A 15,705-nucleotide genomic window follows, 5' to 3' on the forward strand; every position below is an offset into this window, starting at 1 on the left:
GTTCAAAGTGCTCACCACACATCTAGATAAGTTCCTTTCGGGGTCTAGTTTCCAAAATTGGGTCACTTGTGGGGGGTTTCTACTGTTTAGCCACATCAGGGGCTCTGCAAACGCAACGTGACGCCCGCAGAGCATTCCATCAAAGTCTGCATTTCAAAACGTCACTACTTCAATTCCGAGCCCCGGCATGTGCCCAAACAGTAGTTTACCCCCACATATGGGGTATCACCGTACTCAGGAGAAACTGGACAACAAATATTGGGGTCAAATTTCTCCTGTTACCCTTGGGAAAATAAAAAATTGCAGGCTAAAAGATCATTTTTGAGAAAATAATTTTTTTTTTCATGGCTCTGCGTTATAAACTTCTGTGAAGCACTTGGGGGTTCAAAGTCCTCACCACACATCTAGATTAGTTCCTTTGGGGGTCTAGTTTCCAAAATGGGGTCATTTCTGGGGGATCTCCAATGTTTAGGCACACAGGGGCTCTCCAAACGTGACATGGTGTCCGCTAATGATTGGAGCTAATTTTCCATTTAAAAAGCCAAATGGCGTGCCTTCCCTTCCGAGCCCTGCCGTGCGCCCAAACAGTGGTTTACCCCCACATATGGGGTATCAGCGTACTCAGGACAAACTGGACAACAACATTTGGGGTCCAATTTCTCCTATTACCCTTGGCAAAATAGGAAATTCCAGGCTAAAAAATCATTTTTGAGGAAAGAAAAATTATTTTTTATTTTCATGGCTCTGCGTTATAAACTTCTGTGAAGCACCTGGGGGTTTAAAGTGCTCAATATGCATCTAGATAAGTTCCTTGGGGGGTCTAGTTTCCTAAATGGGGTCACTTGTGGGGGAGCTCCAATGTTTAGGCACACAGGGGCTCTCCAAACGCGACATGGTGTCCGCTAACAATTGGAGCTAATTTTCCATTCAAAAAGTCAAATGGCGCGCCTTCCCTTCCGAGCCGTGCCGAGTGCCCAAACAGTGGTTTACCCCCACATATGAGGTATCGGCGTACTCGGGAGAAATTGCCCAACAAATTTTATGATCCATTTTATCCTATTGCCCATGTGAAAATGAAAAAATTGAGGCGAAAAGAATTTTTTTGTGAAAAAAAAGTACTTTTTCATTTTTACAGATCAATTTGTGAAGCACCTGAGGGTTTAAAGTGCTCACTAGGCATCTAGATAAGTTCCTTGGGGGGTCTAGTTTCCAAAATGGGGTCACTTGTGGGGGAGCGCCAATGTTTAGGCACACAGGGGCTCTCCAAACGCGACATGGTGTCCGCTAACGATGGAGATAATTTTTCATTCAAAAAGTCAAATGGCGCTCCTTCCCTTCCGAGCCTTACCATGTGCCCAAACAGTGGTTTACCCCCACATGTGAGGTATTGGTGTACTCAGGAGAAATTGCCCAACAAATTTTAGGATCCATTTTATCCTGTTGCCTATGTGAAAATGAAAAAATTGAGGCTAAAAGAATTTTTTTGTGAAAAAAAAAGTACTTTTTCATTTTTACGGATCAATTTGTGAAGCACCTGGGGGTTCAAAGTGCTCACTAGGCATCTAGATAAGTTCCTTGGGGCGTCTAGTTTCCAAAATGGGGTCACTTGTTGGGGAGCTCCAATTTTTAGGCACACGGGGGCTCTCCAAACATGACATGGTGTCCGCTAAAGAGTGGAGCCAATTTTTCATTCAAAAAGTCAAATGGCGCTCCTTCCCTTCCAAGCCCTGCCGTGTGCCCAAACAGTGGTTTACCCCCACATATGAGGTATCCGCGTATTCAGGACAAACTGGACAACAACTTTCGTGGTTCAGTTTCTCCTTTTACCATTGGGAAAATTTAAAAAAATTGTTGCTAAAAGATAATTTTTGTGACTAAAAAGTTAAATGTTCATTTTTTCCTTCCATGTTGCTTCTGCTGCTGTGAAGCACCTGAAGGGTTAATAAACTTCTTGAATGTGGTTTTGAGTACCTTCAGGGGTGCAGTTTTTAGAATGGTGTCACTTTTGGGTATTTTCAGCCATATAGACCCCTCAAACTGACTTCAAATGTGAGGTGGTCCCTAAAAAAAATGGTTTTGTAAATTTTGTTGTAAAAATGAGAAATCGCTGGTCAAATTTTAACCCTTATAACTTCCTAGCAAAAAAAAAATTTGTTTCCAAAATTGTGCTGATGTAAAGTATACATGTGGGAAATGTTATTTATTAACTATTTTGTGTCACATAACTCTCTGGTTTAACAGAATAAAAATTCAAAATGTGAAAATTGCGAAATTTTCAAAATTTTCGCCAAATTTCCGTTTTTATCACAAATAAACGCAGAATTATTGACCTAAATTTACCACTAACATGAAGCCCAATATGTCACGAAAAAAACAATCTGAGAACCGCTAGGATCCGTTGAAGCGTTCCTGAGTTATTACCTCATAAAGGGACACTGGTCAGAATTTCAAAAAACCGCAAGGTCTTTAAGGTCAAAATAGGCTGGGTCATGAAGGGGTTAAGCCCATCAGAGGCTCTCCAAACGGCACATGGCGTCCGCTAATTATTTCAGCAAACTTTGCATTCAAAAAGTCAAATGGCGCTCCTTCCCTTCCGAGCCCTGCCATGCGCCCAAACAGTGGTTTTTCCCCATATGGAGTATCGGCATGATCAGGAGAAATTGCACAACAACTTTTGTGCTCCACTTTTTCCTGTTGTCCTTGTGAAAATAACAAAAAAAAATGGGTCTAAAGTAAAATTTTAGAAATAACAAAAGACTGACTGGCACATCCAAGCTAGTGTGAATAGGTGCGTACTAGGAGCAGCCGCCTCTATATAAAATATACTAAAAAATTTGCACTCTGTCGTGCTAAAGCATGTGAATGCTAAATGTATGAAATGTGAACAGATAGGTCTTTATATGTTTACTATGCATATTTCATATATTTCACATTGACATGCTTTAGCACGACAGAGTGCAACTTTTTTTTGTATACAAAGTAAAATTTTAGTGTAAAAAAACTTAAATGTTATTTTTTTCCTTCCACATTCCATTTATTCCTGTGAAGCACCTGAAAGGTTAATAATCTTATTGAATGTGGTTTTGAGGACTTTGAGGGGTGCCGTTTTTTAAATGGTGTCAATTTTGGGTATTTTCTGTCATATAGACGCCTTTAAAGTCACTTGTGAGGTGGTCCCTAAAAAGAAAATGGTTCTGCAAATTTTGTTGGAAAAAAAGAGAAATCACTGGTCAAATTTTAACCCTTATAACTTCTTAATTAAAAAAAAAGAAAAATGTGTCTTTAACCTCGTCACCCCGAAGCCTGTTTGCACCTTCCTGACCAGGCCAAATTTTACAATTCTGACCACTATCAATTTATATGGTAATAAATCTGAACCGCTTCAATGGAGCCCAGTGATTCTGAGACTGTTTCTTCGTGACCTATTGTACATGTTAGTAGTCAAATGTATTTGATATGACTTGTGTTTATTTGTAAAAATAACCAAAATTTGACGAAAATGTGGAAAATGTAGCAATTTTCAAACTTTTAATCCTTATGCCATTAAATCAAAGCGTTAGGTCAGGCAAAGTAGTCAATAAATAGCATTTCCCACATGTCTACTTTACATCAGCACAACTTTGGACACAATTTTTTTTTCCATTGACCATAGCTTTACAAAGTTGTTGGATGATTTATAGTTCTCATTGGTGTCATTTGATTTTTCGGTCCTTTATATTCAATTTTGTAGCACACAAATAGCAATTTAGGCTTTTTATTTTTACACTGTGTTGATTTTATCTCATAGATTATTACGCATCTGGGAAACTAAATGTCATTTTTATGGAACATGCAGACCTGATATTCACTGTCTTTACTTGTTATACTTGCTTATATGGCGCCAACATTTTACATACTGTACATTGTCATCACTGATTCTACTGGGGCATGTACATGTAATGGAACCACTAAGACACTGTGCTGCCCCAGTATCTTGTGATGATGGAGATCAGCATTGTACTTGGCATCTGATGGATTAAACCGCCTTGCTCTGAGTTATATGGGTGTTGGTGTAGGTATATACCCCGCAGAATGGGAAGTGGATAGACCCTCAATATCAAACAGAGGTTTTAGTAAAAATGGATGAAAATTCATGTTTCTTTCCTATGTTTTCCTGTCTCCCCAGCACCATCCGTCAGAACACACTCTGCCCAAGCAGCAATACATCCTGTCTGTCAGTCTTTGCCAAGTCTACATGAGGTGAGTTCTGCCAATGGTGAAATGGTGGAACGGTAATAACGTGAGGACGATTTCATATTGTTCTAAGTTACCTTGTTCCTTGCCTTGCTTGTAAATGCTGCTTGAAGTGGTGATCGGCTACTGGCTGCAGAGCCAAGTACCTGTTCAGGTCCAGAAGGTGAGTATCAAGTCACAATCAACAGGTGGCGCTATAGAATACAAGTCCTCTTTTTTTCTCTGAAGAGGCAATTTGCATATTAAATTTCCCAGAGGAGCATTGCACGGCGAATATGCCTCCTTACCTTGACAAGCCAGAGCCGGTATGTCACTCTCCACGAGGAGAAACCTTACCCCTTAGACTTCAGTCATTATCATAATTCTTTATTCTAAGGCCAGGTTCACATTGCGTTAATGGGTTAACGCTAGCGGACTCCGTTACATGGCGAAATTGTCGCAATTAACGCCATGAAACGGATCCGTTAGCGCACCCATTGACGGCAATGCGCTAACGGATCTCTAGCGCCTCGCTAGCGCATGCCATTTTCGTCACGCGCTAGCGATGTCCCGTTAGTTTCGGACGGACCGCGGACGCTGCTTGCAGCGTCAGAGGTCCGTTCCGCGCTAGCGCAGATCGGGTATCTGCGCTAGCGGGATCGCCAAACGCGATCCCTTTTGGGACATTGCGTTAGCGCAATCCACTAGCGTATGCGCTAAACGGATTGCCCTAACGCAATGTGAAACTAGCCTAAGGCAAAACCTGTATTCAGTGAAGACAGACTTTTGCTATGGATACAATTGTATCTAAAATCAGGTATTACCCCTTCTAATTATTTCCTACATCTGGAGCTCGGAGGGGTTCTATCCTTAGCCTTAAAGGGTGATTCCCATCTTTGCCTTTCATGGTTGAGATGGGGATAACTGCTTCTAGGTCCCGGACACTACTGGCAGTGCTACAAAATGTTCCATTAACATTATATATGTTACATAAGAAGAGACTGAAAGCGCACTCACCGGTATATGAACAATCAAAGCGGTTTATTCACATGAGATCATGCGGTGCAAGGAGGGTATGTGAATACAAAAAAGGATGACAGCTGTTTCGTGCTATGTGAGCACTTCAACAGATACAATGATCCATTGGATCTGTTGAAGTGCTCACATAGCACGAAACAGCTGTCATCCTTTTTTGTATTCACATACCCTCCTTGCACCGCATGATCTCATGTGAATAAACCGCTTTGATTGTTCATATACCGGTGAGTGCGCTTTCAGTCTCTTCTTATGTATCATGTTGGATCTGTTTTTCTTAAGCAGCACCAAGGTATAATCTTTTTAGCGTTTTTTTTGTTTAGTTTGTTTTCTGACAAAAGGCTTTAATAGTGCATTTTTCTGCCCCTGGAGCAGTAAGGGTCTAGCGTATAGCGGCTGTGCGATTGCATTTTTTTCTCTTTATTCTGAACATTATATATGTGATGGCAATTTTTACACAGAGGGAACGTGTCGCCGGAAAAAAACACTATTAACCTGCAAATTTGGGGTTAATCTGCAAGTTACTAGCATCATTATGCTGGACGTAGCCTAACGCTGCAGGAAGAAAATTAACTTTATTCTTCCCAGTAGCGTTCCCGTTTCAGTCCCGGGGATGGCGCCGACACTGGTGCAGGGGCCAGCTAGCATAAAGCTATTAACCTGCAGGTACAATGCCTTGCGAAAGTATTCGGCCCCCTGGAACTTTTCAACCTTTTCCCACATATCATGCTTCAAACATAAAGATACCAAATGTAAATTTTTGGTGAAGAATCAACAACAAGTTGAACACAATTGTGAAGTTGAATGAAATTTATTGGTTATTTTAAATTTTTGTGGAAATTCAAAAACTGAAAAGTGGGGCGTGCAATATTATTCGGCCCCTTTACTTTCAGTGCAGCAAACTCACTCCAGAAGTTCATTGTGGATCTCTGAATGATCCAATGTTGTCCTAAATGCCTAATGATGATAAATATAATCAACCTGTGTGTGATCAAGTCACCGTATAAATGCACCTGCTCTGTGATAGTCTCAGGGTTCTGTTTGAAGCACAGAGAGCATCATGAAGACCAAGGAACACAACAGGCAGGTCCGTGATACTGTTGTGGAGAAGTTTAAAACCGGATTTGGATACAAAATGATTTACAAAAGTTTAAACATCCCAAGGAGCACTGTGCAAGCGATCATATTGAAATGGAAGGAGTATCATACCACTACAAATCTACCAAGACCCGGCTGTCCCTCTAAACTTTCATCTCATACAAGGAGAAGACTGATCAGAGATGCAGCCAAGAGGTCCATGATCACTCTGGATGAACTGCAGAGATCTACAGCTGAGGTGGGACAGTCTGTCCATAGGACAACAATCAGTCGTACACTGCACAAATCTGGCCTTTATGGAAGAGTAGCAAGAAGAAAGCCATTTCTCAAAGATATCCATAAAAAGTGGTGTTTAAAGTTAGCAACAAGCCACCTGGGAGACACACCAAACACGTGGTAGAAGGTGCTCTGGTCAGATGAAACCAAAATCGAACTTTTTGGCAACAATGCCAACTGATATGTTTGGCGTAAAGGCAACACAGCTCATCACCCTGAACACACCATCCCCACTGTTAAGCATGGTGGTGGCAGCATCATGGTTTGGGCCTGCTTTTCTTCAGCAGGGACAGGGAAGATGGATAAAATTGATGGGAAGATGGATGGAGCCAAATACAGGACCATTCTTGAAGAAAACCAGTTGGAGTCTGCAAAAGACCTGAGACTGGGACGGAGATTTGTCTTCCAACAAGACAATGATCGCAAACATAAAGCAAAATCTACAATGGAATGGTTCACAAATAAACATATCCAGGAGTTAGAATGGCCAAGTCAAAGTCCAGACCTCAATCCAATCGAGAATCTGTGGAAAGAGCTGAAAACTGCGGTTCACAAACGATCTCCATCAAACCTCACTGAGCTCGAGCTGTTTGCCGAGGAAGAATGGGCAAGAATTTCAGTCTCTCGATGTACAAAACTGATAGAGACATACCTCAAGTGACTTGCAGCTGTAATCGCAGGAAAAGGTGGCTCAACAAAGTATTAAGTTAAAGGGGCCGAATAATATTACACGCCCAACATTTCAGTTTTTTAAGTTCCACAAAAACTTAAAATAACCAATAAATTTAGTTCAACTTCACAATTGTGTTCCACTTGTTATTGATTCTTCACCAAAAATTTACATTTGGTATCTTTATGTTTGAAGCATGATATGTGGGAAAAGGTTGAAAAGTTCCAGGGGGCCGAATACTTTCGCAAGGCACTGTAAGCCCCATATCTGCATGTTAATAGCGTGTTTTCTGATGACCGTTTCCCTTTAAATTATTGCAATTGAAAAATTAAATTTGTCATGATCTTGCACGATTCTGTAAGGCTTTGTCCACACTGTCGGGCACATTCGCTCAGAAGTTATGCGCCCAACAGTGGACACAGGATGGATGTCGAGACCTCCGTCCACCCTAGTGACACACTGTAAAGAAACGTCTACACAGCATGTTGTACACTTCTTTACACGTAGTCTCTCCTGTATCACATACAAGTCAGACGTGTAGCTGCTGGTACCCGGGCTCAACACCTGTGCCGTGCAGTCAGGGCACCGTCCTTAATACTAATATATTAAAAAGTTTGTATATATTTATATTTTAGACTCCTCTTATGTTTTTTTTTTTTTTTTTTTACATGGACAACCTTCTAATTTCTGAAGAAGCAAATTCTAACCATATTATTTCTTGTACATCCCTTTTTGTATTTCCTGTTCTGTATATAAAGGAAAGGCGACATTCTGCACACAGGCTTTATGTTGAGTGTGATCTAAGCTCCTCTACGAATTCCACGGACAAGTCTGATGGAGATTGTACAGAAAGGTAATTATTACGAAGCATAACTGAACAGTAATGACCACTCAGTATTGAGCAATGAAAATATTATATTCTCTTAGACCTGATGGGGCTGGTGTAGTTATTCTGACAATCCATGTCCGGATAACTGTATAATCTTTTTTTAAAGTTTCTAAGTGCAACGGAAGACTGAGAGCTCATAAGTCCAAGTGTCTTCATGAGCTAAACTCCGTCTCCATTCCCACTCTCACTCTTTTGCTGGACTCAAGCTTTGAAAAAGGTTTCTACAGCCATCCTGATATGGATTTATATAGCCAGAAAGCCAGTCTCATCAGGTCTATGATCTGTTTAATAATGCATGCAGCTTGTGAGATGTGTTAATGGATCTGATCTGATTTGAGATTTTTTTCTTAGCCACCACATGGACCATTGATAACAATAGTCTGGAGATGAATCATTGTCTTTTTTGGGGGGGAGAGTTTTCTAATTCTGTTCTATGACCTGTGAAGGAAGGGGGTGGAGGTAAGCTGTGACGGTCACTTATGATGTATGGTACATCTTGGGTCATCTACGGTGTATAGTAGTATTACATGTCACTGTAATCCTGTCTGTGATGATAATGAGAATGCTGAAAAGTGATCTCTGCAGAACAGGAAGTATCAGCCTAATTTCAGATTTAGTGGCCAGAGTGAAAAGTGCAAGATTACAAGATTTTTTAATATAAATAAGTAGCAAAGTTTACAATATTTTGAAAAAGAAAGAGAACATAACAATGTTTTTAAACAGTTCTTTAATGGGGCTGAGTTACAAAGATACGTGCAAGCTTGTAACTTGTTACCTTTGCAAGAAAACTAGCTGAGACCAAGCTTTTCTGTTCTCAGTGCTATTATTCCTCACGTTTGTCAGTGGGGGTCTTGCACAATTGATATGTCATAAATATAATATTAATCATGTGTACACCCGTAAACCGCTATTGAAAAGCGCATGCAGGTAGTGAATATGAAATGTATTGGCGTGCCTTAGCCTGACATGGTCATAGTTGAATTTTTCTTTTTTTAATTCACAGAAAAGATTCCGATTCCGGAGAAATGAACGATCTTGTAAATCTAATGACCGAAACGTTACACATGGCGAAAGACAACATTCAGATGCCGCCGGCTGCTTTTAAAGAATTCAGGCTCAACAAGCGATACAGAGACACATTGATGTTACATGGAAGGGCATTGGAGGAGCAAGAAGATATCAGCTTTCAAGACTTGGCACCAGGTGGGACATCGTTTCGGATCGGTGGTAATTAACATACTTGCACACAATGAGTAGAACCACGGCACTGCCAACTGTACATAGAGATAGCTTTACATTTCCCAACACGTACAGTACAGACCAAAAGTTTGGACACACCTTCTCGTTTAAAGATTTTTCTGTATTTTCATGACTATGAAAATTGTAAATTCACACTGAAGGCATCAAAACTATGAATTAACACATGTGGAATTATATAAACAAAAAAGTGTGAAACAACTAAAATTATATCTTATATTCTAGGTTCTTCAAAGTAGCCACCTTTTGCTTTGATGACTGCTTTGCACACTCTTGGCATTCTCTTGATGAGCTTCAAGAGGTAGTCACCGGGAATGGTCTTCCAACAATCTTGAAGGAGTTCCCAGAGATGCTTAGCACTTGTTGGCCCTTTTGCCTTCACTCTGCGGTCCAGCTCACTCCAAACCATCTCGATTGGGTTCAGGTCTGGTGGCTGTGAAGGCCAGGTCATCTGGGGTAGCTCCCTATCACTCTCCTTCTTGGTCAAATAGCCCTTACACAGCCTGGAGGTGTGTTTGGGGTCATTGTCCTGTTGAAAAATAAATGATGGTCCAACTAAACGCAAACCGGATGGAATAGCATGCCGCTGCAAGATGCTGTGGTAGCCATGCTGGTTCAGTAGGCCTTCAATTTTGAATAAATCCCCAACAGTGTCACCAGCAAAGCACCCCCACACCATCACACCTCCTCCTCCATGCTTCACGGTGAGAACCAGGCATGTAGAGTCCATCCGTTCACCTTTTCTGCGTCGCACAAAGACACGGTGGTTGGAACCAAAGATCTCAAATTTGGACTCATCAGACCAAAGCACAGATTTCCACCCATTCCTTGTGTTCTTTAGCCCAAACAAGTATCTTCTGCTTGTTGCCTGTCCTTAGCAGTGGTTTCCTAGCAGCTGTTTTACCATGAAGGCCTGCTGCACAAAGTCTCCTCTTAACAGTTGTTGTAGAGATGTGTCTGCTGCTAGAACTGTGTGGCATTGACCTGGTCTGCAATCTGAGCTGCTGTTAACCTGCGATTTTTGAGGCTGGTGACTCGGATAAACTTATCCTCAGAAGCAGAGGTGACTCTTGGTCTTCCTTTCCTGGGGCGGTTCTCATGTGAGCCAGTTTTTTTTGTAGCGCTTGATGGTTTTTGCCACTGCACTTGGGGACACTTTCAAAGTTTTCCCAATTTTTCGGACTGACCTTCATTTCTTAAAGTAATGATGGCCACTCATTTTTCTTTACTTAGCTCTTTTTTCTTGCCATAATACAAATTCTAACAGTCTATTCAGTAGGACTATCAGCTGTGTATCCACCAGACTTCTGCACAACACAACTGATGGTCCCAACCCCATTTATAAGGCAAGAAATCCCACTTATTAAACCTGACAGGGCACACCTGCGAAGTAAAAACCATTCCCAGTGACTACCTCTTGAAGCTCCTCAAGAGAATGCCAAGAGTGTGCTAAGCAGTCATCAAAGCAAAAGGTGGCTACTTTGAAGAACCTAGAATATATGACATATTTTCAGTTGTTTCACACTTTTTTTGTTAAGCATATAATTCCACATGTGTTCATTCATAGTTTTGATGCCTTCAGTGTGAATGTACAATTTTCATAGTCATGAAAATACAGAAAAATCTTTAAATGAGATGGTTTTTCAAAACTTTTGCTCGGTACTGTATAGGAAATCAACCGGGGATATTTTGTCCAATCAATTGATTAAATAATCGTAAATATTTCTTTATTTTATTTCAAGAACAGCCCATCATATCATAAAATTAAAAACATATCATTTTACCGATCATACACCGCTCCTCTTCCATTGATGATGAACTCCAGTGATTGGCTGCAGTGGTCACATTATCCATTCAAGATAGAGAGGAGTTATGAAGACCGGTGGGGGACCCTGGTAGTTGTAGAAGAGGAGCCAGCAGCGGATCGTCATTTTAGAGCACACTGGGCTGTTTTTGAAAACAACAAATTAGAGCTGGACAGGACAAACCTATTTAATTGAGAGTTAAAGCAGATTCAGATTTGTAGCACAGTGTTTATAACTTGTAAAATCAAAGACATAATTATCCATTAGAAGTTTGGTGAAAATAGACATATTTATGTTGTTTCGCTTAGATAATTTAACAGTCCAAGAAAAATTCCGTAGAATGATTGAAGCGTTGAGGACTGATGTTCTACAGGGACTGGGAGTTAAAGTCCTAGAGGAAGCGTACAACATCATGGATGAGGAGGATGATAATCTGAAAGAGGTAAGCGATTGATACAGTTCAACATAATGAATTGTCACATCACAGGATTTGTCCTTAGTAATACAGTGACTTCATATTCTAAAATGTATGATGTCCAGTGGTGTTCAAAAGTATTCAGACCTTCCTCCCCTTGGCATTTTTCATATTTTGGTACCTCACAATCTAGAATGTCACTGTACTTTTGAGGGTTTGCATCAGTTCATCTAAAGAACATTCCTACAGCTGTGACTATTTGGTTTTCTATTTATTGTAAAGAAAACAACAAATATGACAAAATAACTAAAAACTTCAGTGTGCATAACTATTCACTTTTCCCCCCTAAAGTCAGTACTTTGTAGAGCCTCCTTCTGTGGCAATTACAGCTGCAAGTCACTTAGGATAAGTCTCTATGAGTTTCCACATCCGGCCACTGGGATTTTTGCCGATACCTGAAGGCAAAACTGCTCCTTCAAGTTAGATGTCTTCCTCTGGCAAACAGCAATCTGTCTGACCACAGATTCTGAATTGGATTAAGGTCTGGGCTTTGACTAGGCCACTCCAAAACATTTAGGCTATGTGCACACGTTCAGGAAAGTCAGCAGAATTTTCCTGAGCAAATCCGGACTACTTTCGCAGGACATCCGCTTGCTGTTTTTTTTTTGCGCGTTTTTTTCGTGGATATTTCGCTGATTTTTCCGGAGGCTCACAATGCAATAATATAGTGGCAAATCCGCGAAAAATATGCAAAATTAATTAACATCTGCACAAAAATTGCGGAATGCATTAAAATTGATGGGATGCTTAATGTAAGCTTTTTTAAGCATTTTTGCAGCAGAAAACTGCCGCAAAAACGCGAAAAATCCGGAACGTGTGCACATAGCCTTACACGTTTCCCCTTAAACCACTCGATTGTTGCTTTAGCAGTATGCTAACCTTCATCCCAGCCTCAAATCACTGACAAACAGGTTTTGCTCAAGAATATCCCTGAAATTCATGCCATCCATCTTCCCCCCTCGACTCGGGGTAATTGCTTGCGCTAGACATTTTTAGGGACTTCGTAGGAAAAGGGGTGAATACATATTCACATTCCAATTTTTAGTTATTTGATCCCATAAGTTGAATTTTTGCCTAGAATTTTGTCACTTCACTATGAGACTATTTAGTGCTGATGCATCACAAGCAAATCGGATTACAAAAATATTTAAACAACGTAATGAAGCAAAATAAGTAAAAAGCCAAAGCGGGTGAATACTTTCGCAAGCGTGTGTGTGTTTGTGTAGATCATACTGTAAATACTGACCGATGAGGACGAAGTGCTGAGACACCAACAATTGTTAAAATGAAGAGGCACAAGAGTTCAGCATACATATTACTTACCGTATTTTTCGGACCCTAAGACGCACCTTTTTTCCTCCAAATTTGGGAGGAAAGTGTAGGTGCGTCTTATGGTCCGGATGTAACATGTGGGAGGGGGTGGCAGCAGGGAGTGGGATCCACTGTGATCCCACTCACAGGAGGCCGAAAAATGTCCCATATGGTCCCAATGATTAAAGTGAATTGAATATTCATTAGCCGCTTCCTGTTATGACCTGGTGGTCAGGACAACAATGGACCTGGTGGTTAAGAGCACACGGAATGACCCGATAGTTACTGATAATAAAGGACGAGCTCTGGGACGTGGGAACTCTGCTGACCGCAATCCCTAATCCTATCAAACACACTAGAAATAGCCGTGGATTGCGCCTAACGCTCCCTATGCAACTCGGCACAGCCTAAGGAACTAGCTAGCCCTGAAGATAGAAAAATAAAGCCTACCTTGCCTCAGAGAAATTCCCCAAAGGAAAAGGCAGCCCCCCACATATAATGACTGTGAGTAAAGATGAAAATACAAACACAGAGATGAAATAGATTTAGCAAAGTGAGGCCCGACTTACTGAACAGACCGAGGATAGGAAAGGTTACTTTGCGGTCAGCACAAAAACCTACAAAAAGACTACGCAGAGGGCGCAAAAAGACCCTCCGCACCGACTCACGGTGCGGAGGCGCTCCCTCTGCATCCCAGAGCTTCCAGCAAGCAAGATAACAATAAAAATAGTAAGCTGGACAGAAAAATAGCAAACCAAAGAAATACAAGCTGGAACTTAGCTTCTGCTGGGAAGACAGGTCACAAGAACGATCCAGGAGTGAACTAGACCAATACTGGAACATTGACAGGTGGCATGGAGCAAAGATCTAAGTGGAGTTAAATAGAACAGCCAGCTAACGAATTAACCTCGTCACCTGTGGAAGGAAACTCAGAAACACCCACCAGAGGAAGTCCATGGACAGAACCAGCCGAAGTACCATTCATGACCACAGGAGGGAGCCCGACAACAGAATTCACAACAGCTTCCCCGCCCACCTGTCAGCTGAGCAGTGAGGGGGGAGCAGCCATTGAATACTCCTCTCATTAAGCAGCGACACACATGGTTTCCCCAGCGCTGGATTCCTGCAGCAGCTGGGGAGATCTGTGTGTCCGGTGGAGGAGGATTCAGCCGCAGGGGCCAGAGGGGACAAGATCGCTGCATACCTGCCTGCCGGGGCTGGATGCCAAGTGCATAAGGACCTGTGTGATGTCATGAAGTGGGCGGGCTGGAGCACCACATGACGGCACAGAGCCCTCCCTCTTCTGATGTCATCACAGGTCCTTCAGACACCCACTAGAATCTGCTGGCTTCCTCTTATGACCTGTGTTGTGGAGAGGCAACAAGAGGGAGGGCTCTGTGTGTGCAGTCATGGGATTCTCCAGCTCTTTACCTCACCACAGTGTGGCTGGCTGCCACAATTAAAAGGTTAGTCTTTACAACACACAATGAAGCACTCTGCCACTGCTATGATGAACTATAACTCCCAGTATGCCATATGATCTGCAGGACATGCTGGGATATATAGTTCTCCCACTTGGATCTTAAAGCAGCTCTCCAGTGTTATTTTTCAGTTCTGGAGTGGTGCTTTAAATATAAGCCCTGTGCCCCCATTCTTATACTCACCCTCCAGCGTCTTCATATAGTACTTTACAGACACCACACTGGTCCCGCAGCGCCATCATCTACCCGCAGCTTCCAACATAATAACATACTATTATATATAATACACCACATATAATAGTATGCTATTTATGTTATTAAATATTTTACCACTTTTTTTGCTTCAAATATTTTTTTTCCCTATTTTACACTTGTAAAGCCTGGGTGCGTCTTATAGTCCGGTGCGTCTTATAGTCCGAAAAATACGGGTATGTTTAATCTTAATACATTGTTGGCTGTGTATTTCTTGTACTGAGCACTTACTTTTCCTAAGTATATGAATGATTAAGTGTGTTTCGACTATCTATGCTTCTGTATAGCATTTGCTCAGCTGAGCTCTTGTACCCCTTCAGTTTAACCATTGTTGGTGTATTTGCGCCAGGTTGTCATTGGTTAATATTTATGATCTACATTAGCATCCTAAGATTAAATATAGGAAACTTATATGCACAGCAAAATTAAGAGATGCCTATACAAATAAATGTATGAAGCTCAAAGTATCCCCTGATGAAACTTGATGCGAAACACACATTGGGATTATTTCCTTCATAGGTGAGGCCTTACTGACACCACAGTGTATGTGTGTGTCTCTTTTTACGATGTTTGCCTGGAAGCATTGATTAACCTGGGCTCTGTGATTCTTTTTTTTTTTTTTTTTTTTTAATTTAAATAGATTTTTATTAACAATATAAAAAAAGGAGAACAACAGAATGCCATTTACATTGCATTATATCAGATACACATTTTCTTACTTTTAATAAACCCCAACATTACCCCAACTACCCCCCTCCCCCATAAGACAGCTCAGTCTCAATCTCCACCGCACCGAGGCATTATCTGCCTCTTGTAATTTATCCTCTTCCAGGTCTTAGGAAACACGACGCCTATACTCCTCAATCCAAATCAAGCCAAGGAGACCATATTTTATTAAAGAGTTCTATTTTCCCCCTTTTACTGTACACCCCCTTTTCCAATTT

At 41.3% G+C, this 15,705-nt stretch overlaps 1 protein-coding gene across 4 annotated transcripts in view; it reads left to right on the top strand.

The window, feature by feature from the left end:
• NEK4 (NIMA related kinase 4) overlaps positions 1-15,705 on the top strand; it is a 138,423-nt gene that overhangs the window by 109,326 nt on the left and 13,392 nt on the right. For 3 of the 4 annotated variants that reach the window (XM_069736822.1, XM_069736819.1, XM_069736823.1), the window contains exons 12-15: positions 4,166-4,239; positions 8,050-8,144; positions 9,184-9,407; positions 11,551-11,684. In XM_069736822.1, the coding sequence (XP_069592923.1) occupies positions 4,166-4,239; positions 8,050-8,144; positions 9,184-9,407; positions 11,551-11,684 (527 nt within the window). The remainder of the gene's footprint in view (positions 1-4,165; positions 4,240-8,049; positions 8,145-9,183; positions 9,408-11,550; positions 11,685-15,705) is intronic. The other variant, XM_069736821.1, reaches the window with a different exon arrangement.

The sequence above is a fragment of the Ranitomeya imitator genome, chromosome 8, assembly GCF_032444005.1.
Source record: "Ranitomeya imitator isolate aRanImi1 chromosome 8, aRanImi1.pri, whole genome shotgun sequence".
Taxonomy (NCBI): Eukaryota; Metazoa; Chordata; class Amphibia; order Anura; family Dendrobatidae; genus Ranitomeya; species Ranitomeya imitator.